Source organism: Sabethes cyaneus, chromosome 2 (genome assembly GCF_943734655.1).
Source record: "Sabethes cyaneus chromosome 2, idSabCyanKW18_F2, whole genome shotgun sequence".
In the NCBI taxonomy this organism is placed as follows: Eukaryota; Metazoa; Arthropoda; class Insecta; order Diptera; family Culicidae; genus Sabethes; species Sabethes cyaneus.
Window position 1 is genome coordinate 5,450,932 of NC_071354.1, and position 15,090 is coordinate 5,466,021.

Sequence of the window (15,090 nt, forward strand, 5' to 3'; positions counted from 1 at the left end):
GAAAAAGTTTGATTGAAAGAGAAACTTTGGTTTAAAGTTTGGGACCCCAATAGTCCCATTTGATCATGGGGCCCCAGCGATCGAACATTCGTGAGTCATAGAAAAAGTTTGATTGAAAGAGAAATTTTGGTTTTTTTTTGTCACACCGTGTTATTATTAATTTTACCATGGGTTACTGTGATCGTGTGATCCTTGCATCTGTCAAACGCATTTGCTTTAAGGGCCAAACAGAATGCTGTGTCAACGCGTCCGTCAGCGTTATTCTGACAGTTTTCTCATGGGTTTACTTACTGTCAAATTGACGCTGACGGATGCGTTGATGCAGCTTATCTGGACTCTTGAAACCTTCTGCTTTTCAGTCAAACCGTGGACTCGTTGCATTTTTGTATGGAATCAATCCAAGATGATATTTCAAATTATTCTCCATGGTTGACTGCGAAATTTCTAGCTCCTTGGCCATCCAGACGTCCAGACAGATTTGAATTACATCGAATTCTCTCTCTGGCCTTTAATGTCAGGTTTGTAGAATATTTTCCTGGAACAGGTTTCTTTATGTTGCTTGATGGTACCAAAGATGAATCTTTCGTTTATTCAGAGTGGCTTAAGCTTCTTTAAAACATCACACGGTTAAAAATGTTTCAAAATGTTTCATTTTCGGAACAAAAACAATAATTTGGAGACTCCTGGGTGTTGGCGAGATATACAAACGGAGCAGAGAGTTTTTCTACCCACAACTTCGAGGGCGAGTCTTTAATGGTTTAGATTGAGTTTTGTTGCATCTTGGAAGCATCGGAACGACTGCTTGATTCCGTACAAAGTGCAGCACCGACACGCAAAAAAGAAACTGTATTCCAGGAGCGCTAGTATTCATGCTAGCACGGCAACAAAATGTTGATTCGACAACCGGAAAATTGAACAATTACACGTTGGCCAGCCCGTAGTTCGGATCTTAATCTAGTGGAGAACATTTAGAGGGAATCAGTGTGCGACGGATCTATGCCAGCAAGAAGCAACGTCACAGCATTGATAAGCTAGATCAGGGGCGGACTGGCCCACCGGGCAACCGGGCAAATGCCCGGTGGCCCCAGTAAAAATTTCGTCGTTACACAAAATGAGATTTTCCAAAATTTTAATTTCAGTTAAACTCTTTCTACGATTCACGAATGTTCAATTGCTGGGGCCCCATGATTTATGAAATCAACCGATTTGATGATTGAAAACTCAGCTTCAAATGGAACTGTTGGGGCCCCGAACTTTAAACCAAAATTTCTCTTTCAATCAAACTTTTTCTATGACTCACGAATGTTCGATCGCTGGGGCCCAATGATTCATGAAATGAACCGATTTGATGATTGAAAATTCAGCTTCAAATGGAACTGTTGGGGCCCCGAACTTCAAACCAAAATTTCTCTTTCAATCAAACTTTTTCTATGACTCACGAATGTTCGATCGCCGGGGACCCATGATTCATGAAATCAACCGATTTGATGATTGAAAATTCAGCTTCAAATGCAACTGTTGGGGCCCCGAACTTTTTCCCATTCCCATCACGCTACTAATTTCGGCATACATTACCTTTTTTGGCTACACTTTCCCAAATAAAAACTTTGCCGCTATATAACAATACTGAAACGAATATAGCACTCATAGGCTTTAATGTGTTATAACTATTTTCATAAAAATGTAAGTAGTTTGCTTAATTTTATTCAATAAACATCAAAACCACTGTTTTTCCACTAGCACGTAACCAGGCTGATAAAACTAGCAGCAATCGCTTACGCGTATCCGCTGTTGATGATGGTTTGGGAAACACACAATTAAGATCACGTTTACTTATTCTAGAAACTAAACAGCTGTGAATATGCTATCACAGAACAATTCCACTTCTTTTTATCACGGAAAAACACAAAAATTCCCCTCTGATATGAAAATATAAATCAATTTTCATTCACTAGACATTAGCAGCATTTTGTTTTTAATTCCAGCACATGGCGCGTTATTTACACTACTACCAATATATGTGCTGACATATCTGGTATTTGAGTGACAACTGGCGCTAGTGTATATGAACGATTCAGTGACACACTAGCGCCAGCAGCAAGCTGTTGTCACTGCAAAACTAATTATCTTCAATGAGCCCGTAATGTAGGCAATAGCGAGAAGTTATCCATCGGTCTCTCTTTTCTTGTCTCTTTTGATCTGTTTTTGAAAAGCATTTAATCGCTGTGCTAGCTATTTCGGCCAGCCGGATTTAAAAGACACAGACACCACTATAGAAAATGGGCTCAATTTAGCCGCAGCGACTTCATCATTTCTCGCGACTATAACTCAAATTCAGTAGCGTTTTATTAAGACCAAAATACACGCCGATATTCAGTAAATATTATTCTATCAACTGGTATAAAAATCTTGTCTTGAATAAATATAGTTTCAACGTAGTTCCTGAATATTGTTCAGGCTACCGCTTAATGGGCTGGAAATACCCACCCGTACCCTACTTTGCAAGTGACCTAGTGTACGTTGTTAGTCGCACCTAATACATCATGAAAACACATTTGACAACTTTCTAACACCCCCACAATTTCAAGTTATTGCAAAAAATACGTTTTTGGGTACATGTCCACATACTATCATCAATAGTTCAATCATTTTCCAAGCAATTTCAAGTCTCTTATACATTTTTGGATAGCTTAAAAGATAAGCTTTCTGGATATGTACACGTTCACGATGATACTACAAACGTTAAACGAGATTTTTTCTATTAAATATAAAATTTAACTGAAAAAATGAAATTTTTCTCACTTTAGGGGTCTTTAAAGTGACCTTAAGAATGACTCTCAACGTCCTCCAGCAACCGTTCCTATGCTACAAAGCGCTGCTGGGACTTTCAAAGTCTTTTACTGTCGGTCGTTACAGTTGGGATTGGGACCATCACCGGTACTCTCCCGGTTCGTTGATAAAGAAGCGGGTGCAGCCGGGGCCTTTAGCGTCCTACAGCGGTCGTTTTCGAATCAGCGGGTTCCGTTGAGACTCTTGTTGTCATCCAGCGATCGTTGTCGAAGCAAGGGATGCCGCAGGGACCCTCGATGTCCTCCAGCAATCGTTCGTGTTGTTATTGTTGATTTAGCCCTAGGACCCTCGGATCAAAAGGCGGATTTTCAGGATATTGTATATACTTTCTAATATGGCCCGCTCAATCTTACAACTAGATACGAGCTCAGTTGTAAGATTAGGCGGGTGATATATGAAATCATGAAATCTCATCGCCCCGAGGTATTCTTTGCCGATCCCGAGATACAGCATTTTAAAGCATGCAATTCCCTATTTTTAATGTAAAGCTAAGAGTAAAATAACTTTTGTTTAAGCAGTAATTCTCTACGCAATGTAAAAATACTTTGGCATATCTGAAAAGCATTTATACAGTATATAAAAGGCTTTTCTTAACAGTGTTGCCAGTTTCCCGCATGATTAGTTACATTAATTAAGGGAATATTAGTCTCCTAGCAACAATAAACGCAATACACAAGGAAGGTAAGAGCTCATGTCTATTAGCGAGATGAAAAACAGTTTACAAGGCTATGATCAAACAACTAACGTATATTTTACGCCTTTTTGAAGTAACATTTCCTCATCTAGCGCTATAAATCAAACGAAAAACTGAAAAGCTTGCAACACTGTTAAGAAAAACCCGATTTAATCCACCTAGTGGTGAAAGGAACCTTTGTTATACGGTCTCACTTGCTATTTGAGATAGAAATCGACACCCCAGGTAACCAATAAGCATTTCCAATGCAATTTAAAAGCAAGCCAATAAGCATTTAAGTTGCCTTAAATGCTACTTAAATGCTATTTTGGCAAAATATGCGGCTAATTTACTGCTAGCCCTCTTATAGTGCTGACAATGCTTATTTGCAGCTAGTTACCAACCAGAAGAATTTAAATAGAATTGTGGATGCCAATTTACAACAGTTATGCAGTCAAAAAGCTGATAAACAACAACCTGCAGTATAAAACGCCAGGGGTGCTAATAAACGTCTTATTTTAATGCTTATTGGTTACCTGGGACGTCTTCGTCTATTGGTTAACCCTTTAACGGGTAAGGCCGTCTGTAGACGGCCTTCACTTTTAGAGCTCCAGAGCCGCATACGAAATTTGTTTTAAATTGGCAATATGCAAAATGTGTTCAGAACAGATTTCTTGACATTTTGATATTAATATCACAACATTCTGACTATGCATTCAAAAGTTATCATTTTTCAAAAACAAAAATTCCGGAAAATTTCAAAAATAATTAATGCACGAATATTTCCTTTTTTACTTTTGATGAAAAAGCACATCTAGAACGAAATGATTGACCTTAAAATTTTTCTATGTGTTAATTTAATGCTTTATGTCAATTTTGCAATGTATTTGAATTGAAAAAATATCTGGGTAGAGCGTTAGACATGAAAAACGAAAAAGAGAAATTGGACTTTTTCTAATCTGGCGCTCCTCCAGATAATTATTTTTGCATGAAAATCAGAACTTAAGGTTCTTTTGAGTGTACTTTCATGATAAAACAGTCTTTAGCTTGATCGCATCGTTTTTACGATGTTGCCCGTTACAGGGTTAACGTTGCGTAAAATTTTTGAAAATTGAATAAGTTTACCAAATTTGAACAAAATAGGAACACTTTTAAATTTTGATAGATCCCTTTTTCATGAAATTGCTGAGTAAGGATAAGTAAGTCGTTTTTAATCTGAGTAAGTGCAAATAAAAGTAAGTTGTGAGAGGAAATCTTATTCTTTAACATATACATTGCCTAGTAAAGGTCTTGTTTATAGGTTTTTGAACTATGCATAATTTCCTGTAATGCCATACCATTTGATTCACATCAATAGAGTTTTCTTGAATAATTTTCATCAATTTTTATTAACCTTCGGTTACTCACGCTGTTGTATTTTGTACAACACGTGTAGGTTTTCCTACGCCATATTGTTATAAAATTACAAATCGTTGTTTAACTAACGTATATTCTCCAATAAACTTATTATGAGCAAAATATCATAATTATTCGATGCATTAATAATTTAAATTGTTGGGAAAATAGATCAGCATAAACCGCCATCACAGAAACGAAGCAATCAGCATGGCCCCAACTGGAATTTTGTCTTGTTTCTTCATATGGAAAAATGGTGTCTGTATGCAGCAAAACTATCAGCAAATGTAAAATGTATCCGTCTGCTGGTAGTCGAGTAATTGGGTATTTTTTATAATCAAAGTTTCACAGTTCCTAAACAAGCAAACATAGAGGTATACTAATTTCAGCAAAGTTGTGTATTTTTACTATTTGTACAATTTTATAGTAAATGAAAAAGTCATACAACAATTACAAAAAGAGCAAAAATATAAAAACTGATTTTACAAAATCATACACAATAAATAAGATTTTTCTCTCTTCGCTGCAGGTATAGAAGGTTATTGTCTTTAGCAAAATTTCTTGTAATAATATGCTCTATAACTTTGCAGAACACATCAATGTGTTATATGGACACTGCAGAAAAATATTTTTTTATTTCACTTTTAGGGGGATTAATCAAAATTTAAATTCCACCAGACGATGTAGCTTTCAATTTCTAGAAACTCTTCCACAGGTTTGATAAGCCTAAAACCAAGTTTTCTCAATCAAAACTCTAGTGCGCATGTTTTCTTTGGTTTGGGGCTATTGTGGGACCCTTATGTATTTTCCAATCCATCATGGAGAGCGGACACACGTAAGCGATTGCTTCTATTTTTTCGCCCTAATTACCTAATTCGGCTAGGGGAGAAGCAATGATTTTGATGTTTATTGAAAAAATTAGCAAATTAACAAGCTTACATCTTTATGAAATAGTTATAACACATTAAAGCCTGTGCGTGTTATATTCGTTTCAGTATTGTTATATAGCGGCAAAGTTTTTATTTGGGAAAACACAGTACATAAAAGAAAAGATGTGGGCTGAATTTATTGATTTCAGCATGAACATCGTTTTGAGAATGTAAATATTGTGCGGCTATAAAAAACAGCCTCAGTTTATTTTAGATACTCAGGTATCTTGCAAATCAGTACGTCGCTACCATAGGGTAGATGCTCCAGTAATGGAGGGATTATGTCGGGGGATAGTGTTTAAAGACAATTTGAACGCTCAATTTATCAGTTTCCAATTGAACTACATGATAATATGGTGCACCATAATGTTGGCTTTGAATACATACCAAACTTATACTATTCTGCTGGTTTATATATCTAAAATATTGCTTTTTCTGACATTAGTCTGTGCTCCCAAAGTAGTGGTAATGTTCCTATAATAGTGGAAAATTTGCCTATAATAGTGGAATTTTGTTTACCGCCCTTAGTAACGCTTGCAGTGAGCATGAAAGCAGGTGGATAACAGCGTAGGCTTGTTAAAATGTTATGGATTGTTACGAATTTCTTAAGCAATTGCACTTTATTGGTCTTCTCAAAAGGAATTTGCAATTGTTGCATCAACATCTTCACTTTTAACTGTGTATCTTAGATAAAACTGTTAACAAATATATATTTAACAATAGAAAATTGAAATTATCTCGAAATCCGCCATAATTATGATATATTTCGCGTTTCCACCACTACTGGTACTACCACAACTACTGGAGCATCTACCCTAATTGCTTGAAACAACAAAACGCAATTCATTTTACTTACCCCCCGCCCCATTAGCTTGATAGAAAGCCAAAGCTTACTCAGTTTTACTTTGAATGAGTAGTAGCTCCGGCAATAAACAAAATTTCATTGGGACAATTTGCACAGTAAACAAGAGTTGTGTTGTCCCGAGAATAGCAATATCTCTCTATAGAACCGACCGTAATTTACCGTTTTGTACCATTTCTTTTCCCGGGATCTGCATACATTTCTTCCTGTGGGTCTTACCCCTAATCCCAGCTGAGAAGCAATCCCATTCTCCACACTCTGCATTCCCGGAAGCGAACACCTCAAAGCCATACGACTAATTCTACCGATATATCTGACCAGTCATCGCAGCGTTTCCTTTTTTCCTTTGCCTCGAGAGTTTCTGCTGATGAAAATAGTGATGTGCCTCCGGTATTACGACAATCGTTCCATTGCCTGATTCCGCATAAGCTTCAGTTTTAATGTATTTTATTGCCCTGCTAAACGCCAGACCGTGAGTCAACCAGAGCCGAGCCGTACGAGTATGCAAACCACAATGCATTCCAGTATACAACAGCACACAAGTGTTGCACCGAGGGAATAAATAAACAGAAAAAACAGCCTTAAACCACCTTGCAGTCGATGTGTGGCCTTTCTCGCATTGTGTGACGTACGATAAAACGATATCAGAATAGCACGATCACACTTCTTTGAGCATTGGCAAGGGTGTTACAACAATTTTAATTCAAAAAAATATTTTTCTCCGAGTAGACTTGCCGAGTTAAACCTTTCCTCGCGAGCGACATTTCCGATGACAGTTACTGGTTGCATTTACAGGTGAATCCTGGTTTCCCTGTATCCATCCAACCGCAATTTGTCAACGATGAAATGCTATTGTCACCAGCCATTAGACTGGATGGAGATGAACTGTGGCGTGTGCTGCGAAATCCTGCCCGAACGGAAACCGAGAACAGCAAGTTTCGAGACGAGATATTCTCACACCAGCAACAAACACAATCGAGATCCTTACGGTTGCAGTCACGATAAATGACAGGAATGTGGTTTGGGGTTTTTGGTTCTACGCTGCGCGGTTTTGTCGTTGAAATTGAAAGCAAAAAAAACAGAAACTTTTATTGTTTTCGTTTCGTAGACGTATACGGCAGCAAACCACCATTCAGCCCTTGACAAATATTGTTTCAAACACTGGCAGCATCGTTTCAATGCTCTCCGGCAGCTTTGCGGTATCAAGCGAACCTTCCGATTAGATGGATTAGATGGAACGCACCGTGGTTTCCATGCTTATGTTTACCTGAAAATATTTACATACAGTACAAGGGGTCCAAAGCAGATGTTTCTAGAATCAGGGTTTTAAGTTTCTCAGATTCCAATATTCCAAAAACTCAGATTCCAATATTTGCAAAGATGGATATTTTGGATGGATACTTTTACGATCATTATTTGATTTATTTTTGTTACTTTTCCGGTCCATTTCTATATTGGATTCTGATGTTGTCCAACATGTTTATATTATTAACTAGGATAGTAGTTCTACTGATATTTCCCTGCAGGAAAGGACAAAATTACGAAATTGTTACCAGTGAGTGAGGAAAGTGATAAGTACAAGGCACGTTCTGTGGTGTTTCTATGGTAAATAGAATCTAAACCAATTTTAGCGAACTCTTGAATAGGTAAATGTGACCGATGTTCAATAAATTAAACTAATTCTAATTGCACGTCAAACCTCGATAAATCCGATGGGATTCCTGTGTATCATATCGTGAATAAAATTAGCTTTCTCTTTTGTCTGTTTGTTTTTATAATATATCGGAAATGTTTAGAGCCTTTTAGATTGTGTGTATAATTTTTCTTGATGAATTTGTTGCTCTCTTTAAAATTTAATATAAAACAAAATAATTGCTGTAATTCAGAAGTTCGCAGTTTGTAATTTAATCGGTCACTTATTTTTCTCAGCCTAATTTCAAGTCCAGATTTAATATTAATGCCATCTCCAATTTCCACACTAATTTCAAGACCAATTTTATGTCCAGTTTCAAGTAAAATTCCCAATATAATTTCCAGTGCAATTTATATCCAATTTCAAGTCCGATTTTAGTTCAATTTCAAGTTTGGATGGATAGTTATGTTTTCTCACATGAGCAATTCCACGCCGAGTGACGAAAAAATAACATATTTTTTAATTTATCATTTTTGATTTAGCTGAAACTTTGCATAGCTGTTCTCCTTAAAAAATGGTGTCATTTGACCATATCAGGTATTTTTTTAAGATGTCGACTGCTTTTTCAAAAGGGCCTAACCAAAAATGGTGCTAATCCATTAAATATTTTATATTGGAAAAATGGTTTATTTGATCGACATAGTGTCTTCAGCAAAGTTGTAGATAATAAAAAAAATTTTTTGTTGAAAAAAAAACGAAAATAAATCTGAAAAGTTAAATATCTAAAAAACGCATTTTTAAAAAAAATTATTTTTCGACATGTTAAAGGTAACAATATACACTACTTTTTCTAAAAGTGTCATTGCTGGCGAATGAAGGGCAAATAAGTTATAATATTTTGAAAATTTCATGTATTTTTAATTTTCACCAAAAATAATTTTTTACAGTGTATAACTTTTTCTAAAGATGAGAATTATAATAAGCATCATCTTTAAAAAAAGTTATACACTGTAAAAAATTATTTTTAGTGAAAAAGAAAACACATGAAATTTTCAAAATATTATAACTTTTTTGCCCTTTATTCGCCAGCAATGAAACTTTCAGAAAAAGTAGTGTATATTGTTACCTTTAACATGTCAAAAAATAAATTTTTTGAAAAATGCGCTTTTTTAGATATTTAACTTTTTAATTTTATTTTCTTTTTTCTTTTCAACAAAAAAAAATTTACATTGTCTTCAGCAAAGTGGTAGATAATAAAATTGCCTTTCCAAAAAAAATATGTGCACTGAAAAAAAAAATTTTTTTTGTTGAAAAAAAAATAAAACTAAAAAGTTAAATATCTAAAAAGTGCATTTTTTAAAAATTTTATTTTTTGATATGTTAAAGGTAACAATATACACTACTTTTATCTGAAAGTTTCATTGCTGGCGAATGAAGGGCAAATAAGTTATAATATTTTGAAAATTTCATGTGTTTTCTTTTTCACTAAAAATATTTTTTTACAGTGTATAACTTTTTTTAAAGATGATGCTTATTATAATTCTCATCTTTAGAAAAAGTTATACACTGTAAAAAATTATTTTTGGTGAAAATTAAAAATACATGAAATTTTCAAAATATTATAACTTATTTGCCCTTCATTCGCCAGCAATAAAACTTTCAGATAAAAGTAGTGTATATTGTTACCTTTAACATATATACCCCTGGTAGTATTCTTTTATTTGTCGGCCCATGCACATGACTACTGAACTGCTGACAGTGTTTGCTTTTCTCATTTGAAAAGATACTGTACAAATACTTAGAGACGGTGTTAGGCGAAAGTGCCGAGTATTTTATCAAGCAACCTCTTAAAATGTGATCCAATTTATGTTAAGAGAACTTAACTAGATAGTTAATTTCACCGCCCAGTTAGATTCCAGTTACGATGCTGTTCTAACAAGCCCAGACAGACGTCTTATTTCGAATCTTGGCTGGGCGGGGCTGCTAGAGTCAGTGGGATCATTGCACCAGCACTGTAATGTACACTAATAACCGGCTGCGAAGTCCATCGATAAAGAAGTGTCAAGTCGCGAAAATCCTATATTTTAGAAATTACTTTAGAGCAGTATAAATAAAGAAAAACTTTTACTTTCAGCTCTATTAATTATTTCTTACTCTGACAGATTTCATCTCGGATTTGCATATCTCATCAGCAAAGACGCTGATGAAGGCTATCAATCGGAAGTGAAAAAAAATCCGCTTTTCTCAAATTAAATTAAGTCAAATCAAGTCAATCATACACTAAGAATAAACATGATTTATAGTACGAAAACGAACGTTTATTTTACTAATTCTTTTGTTGTTTTATATCACAAAATAGATTCGTAAAATCAATGCTGAATATTTCATACATATAAACGACAGTGTATTCGTACGGATCGTTATATTCTTAAAAATGCTTCCTGCATTATACGAATGTTATAAAAGCTAATGATAGAAATAGTATATTACCGACACCGATCGGAAAATAGCGAAATGTCTTTATTCTCCGAAAAAAATGACATGCTCGGGAAATTGAGCTCGTATTGTATGAACAGTCGATGCCGACGCAAACCACAGACAGAACCACGATAAACCACTGGAAATTAGGCAGGTCATGTTGCACAAGTATATATTCAAACAAACTTTGCAGCCCGATCTCGTCGATAACGATGGCAGACAATCCATCCATCAAATGCGTTCTGGTGCAAAATGTGCTACGAAATACTCCTGTACCAAATACGAACCTTTCATTATAACAACTTTCGTAATAAAAAAAATCTATGCTACGAATGTGTAATATGAATATGTTCTACACTTAAGTACGCCCCTAGTAAAAATCTCTCACGCGGTTGCAAACTTCAAACCGATCGACAGTGAAACTTTCTCTCTGTTGACATGAAATTTGTTCCTTCCGACACGACCAAACAAATTTTTTAGCCCTTAGACCCCCTGTCTACGACGAAACTTTGGTTCGTTTTAAAGCTTTCACAGCAGTCGACTGGATTCGCAAAAAAACGACGGAAAAGTGCGTTATGAGATTACAAAATTAGATCAATGTGAAGCTTTAAGAAAGAATTGATTGCAAAGCTACACCCACAGATTAGTAAAAGTGTTGAGCAAGGATTCCAAAATTAGCGATGGTATTTGAATTAGGTTTCCAAATTCTGGATTTCACTCTGACATAAAACTTTAATCAACGGAAAGAGGCGTTCTTCACAGAAAAAACACGAAAGAACGAATTGATGAAAAAGTATTTGAGTGGAATCTCGACCATCGAATAGACTTCTTTTCGAGTGTCACTCCCGCCGACCAATAGGGAGAAAAACTTAAAAAAAACACCCGATTGAAGAAGTGAGCAAGCAACATTTTTTCTGTCACACCTTTAGGGCCATCTGTTCGAAGGTGGTACTGCAAAAGGTAGGTTTACTTTTCGCTGCATCATTAATATGTATTTCACCGGCGTGCCGGTCGTCATCATCGACTGCGCTACCGATCGTAGCTCCGTCGTAAGGAAGGTGCTAGATGGTACGGTGGTTGGTGGTGGGAATGTACGTAATCCGGATGAAAAGTAATATTGAAATTTCCCAACGAAAATCGTAGACGAGCAGCAGCGAGCGCTGACCTATTCTGTAGAAAAATACTGTTAAATATGTACTTTGCTGCAAATGGCAATCCTTGTTTGTAATAAAAACAGATGCCGAAAAAGCAATTAATTTTGTATTTTGAAGCTGACCTCAGCACGCATCACATCTACATGAAAATTAATTGAATTACATGTCTTCAGTGTGGATTCGCTCTGAGGCCACATCTGGCGCCTCCAAGTAATGATGATTAACCATCATTTGCATAGCATAAAGGTACACAAATTATCGTAACACAATGGTTATGCACGAAAACGGATAGTTGATGTACGTTCTCATGATCTACAACGTTCATTATATGAGAAGTGTGCGAGCATGTCCAATAACCTAATAACTATAGGATGAAATTTGCTACAACAGTTCGCGCGCTCGGTTCGTCAGCCAGCAAGGAAGCATTATCCTTCACAAGCTGCAGGCCCATCAGTCAACGATTCAACCACCCGAAAGCCTTGAATCTAACTCGTACACACGTATGAGAAGAGGTAGTCACGTATCCGAAATGTAATACTAATCCGATCTGCGCCAGCAAACACACAAGTGGGTGATATGATGATACATGATTACCGGTATGGGCCGGAGAAATTGAATTGATTACCATGATCTGGTGGCGACGACGATGCGAACGGTTCATTTCAAGCTAATAAACAAAATCGACTACTGACGTGCCACTCTATTACAGTCGAAATGAAGGGTGACTAGAGGGTAAAAAGTTCTGCAGAACTTGTGAGGCCTTCAACATTGTTTGAATAACATACATAGTCATTACAGTTTAGCCCCGAACTCCTCACCGATTAGTTACCGCACTACCAAACTGGACAACGAAACTAATCCTCTCTCGTCCTTTCGTGCCTTTTCAGATCATACCGGCTATGTTTCACACAGCATCGATTTGGCTAACGCTAGCATTAGCAGTACAGAGGTAAGTTAATTATGCAGAAAGCACTGTTTGTAGAACGGGTAGATTTTCGACTCGACGCTGATGATGGTCACTCCGGTTCGGGGTTAATTACCATATGCTTTCACGGTACTCTGCAAAATTGGTTTTAATTGAGCGTAATGAACTAGGCTACCCACACCGAGTTGTGTACTTTCTTCACTAAATTCTATTTTATTATCAATATTATAAAATGATTAGTTTAGTGAAGTCATGAAAAAATCACTAAAAAAGCGTACCAAGTCTAGCTCGATTTTTGAACAAATTCTCAAAGATTTACAGAGTCATGCACCAGGTAATAAATAAAGTCATTAATAAAGCACGGGTCCTGCATCAAACTTGATATATCCAGAGTATGCTTCAACGGCGGAATAATTTCAATCTAAAAACCTAATAAAAGCCAACACAACTAACGCGTAATTCTATCCAAGCTAATTGAAACCGATTTCCGAAGTGCCACGAAGACTCACTACTAGAATCGCTTCCGCCAACAAAAACCCGGCTCGCTTCCGCCCGGCCGCCACCACAACGTGATGAGGTGCTTCTGATGGAATGAAATATAGGCTGCCTGTTGATGAGATAATTAATTGAACCGACGGCAAGACCCCACTGAACTGTGCAGTGCAAATATGTGCGGATTGCCGTATGGCACGACACCACCAGACCAGACCAGACAGCTAATGGCGCTTCGGGCTCGGAACTGAACTAGTTGAAAACCAACAAATCAAGTGGTGCTTAATTGACTAGAAGTACTTCGGCAGCCCGGCTCCCCATCCCCAGTTGCCAGTTCACTATCTATTGCAGCAGCTCCGGCTCGAGGAAGTGCGCAATAAACAGGAAGTGTGTTGCGTGGCAACGAACGTGGCAGGCACAAACACGTTGCTGCGCTGCGCTGCATTTGAGTTCCGTCAGAGGGGAAGAGTTGAGAACATTATCAAGTTTGCCGTCAATTCGATCAAACGGACAAATTTACTAACCACACGCAGGAACTAAGCAGCATAGTGTATGGCGTAAGATCGTTTCATAGGAGAAGTTTGTTTTCAATTCAATTTTGCTGGATTAAGATAGTTTGTCGACCAGCGGGAGTATCCTGGAGTCTAGACTCATTATTATTTTATTTGATCCTATATTTATTCATCGGAACGGAACGGGGAAAAATGGTTTTGTTTTGCTATTAAATTATTCCAGTTTTTGAACCTGAATTTCAACAAGTAGATAAGGAAGGAAGTAGATAAGACTTGTGAAGAAGATAAATAATGCACTGTGCAAATGCAGGGTTGGCGTAGGACTACGAATGTATCACCTATAGGTACAGTTCCTCACCTTAATGTTGATGCTACAATCTTTCTATAGATTTCATATAAAGATTTCAAATTTAAACATTATTAAGTCGAAGTGTATGCTTCAATATCTGCAAACAACTTTGAATTCCACTCTTTAAAGTTTTTAAAAGATAGAACACAATTCGCCCTGCGTCATATCTGGGTTCCTGGCTCAAGACGGTCAAATTTGCGGTTTTTCAATTATAACTAGTTGAGCCCGAATCTTACGATCAGAAAACTGCGGATACATTCCATTGGCCGGTGTTTGCGAAGATGTTTAATCTTAGTTCTTTGAGGTCTTATATTGCATAATATAGCTCTAAGTTGTTGTACATAAAAGAGTCAGCCGGAAACTGAAACAAATCGTTTTTATGGTCGTATTGGATTTTATTTAACTGAATAAAAACTTCTGGCTGTTTGCAACATTTATGTAGTCTGATTAGAGTAAAATCAGAATAAAACCTAGAAAATTCTTGATCGTTTGCTATCATTAGCTCATTTTTTAAAATTTTGCGGCTTGGTTCGGTCTGATTTAACACCGACCATATGATATCGCGACAAGCAATCGAGTTGAGCAGGCGAGTCGTGCAGTCAAAACAAGCAATCGAGTCAAGCAGTTGGGTCGAGCAGTCGAGTCAAACAGTCAAGTCGAGCAGTCAAATCGAGCAGTTAAATCAAGCTGTTCAATCAAGCAGTCCGGTCGAGCAGTCGAGTCGAGCAGTTGAATCAATGATCGAGTCGAGGAAAATGAGCAAAATGGGACACTTTCCGATGGCAAACTGGAAAGGAGTTGGCACCACGAGATTCTCCGGAAAATTTTACATGAGATC

General features: G+C 36.9%; 1 protein-coding gene across 1 annotated transcript in view; it reads left to right on the forward strand.

Moving 5' to 3' along the window:
* The window catches only part of LOC128734526 (sex peptide receptor), a 97,814-nt gene that overhangs the window by 51,661 nt on the left and 31,063 nt on the right, over positions 1 to 15,090 (forward strand). Inside the window, exon 3 of the mRNA XM_053828768.1 lies at positions 12,862 to 12,923. Within this exon, the coding sequence (XP_053684743.1) occupies positions 12,862 to 12,923 (62 nt within the window). The remainder of the gene's footprint in view (positions 1 to 12,861; positions 12,924 to 15,090) is intronic.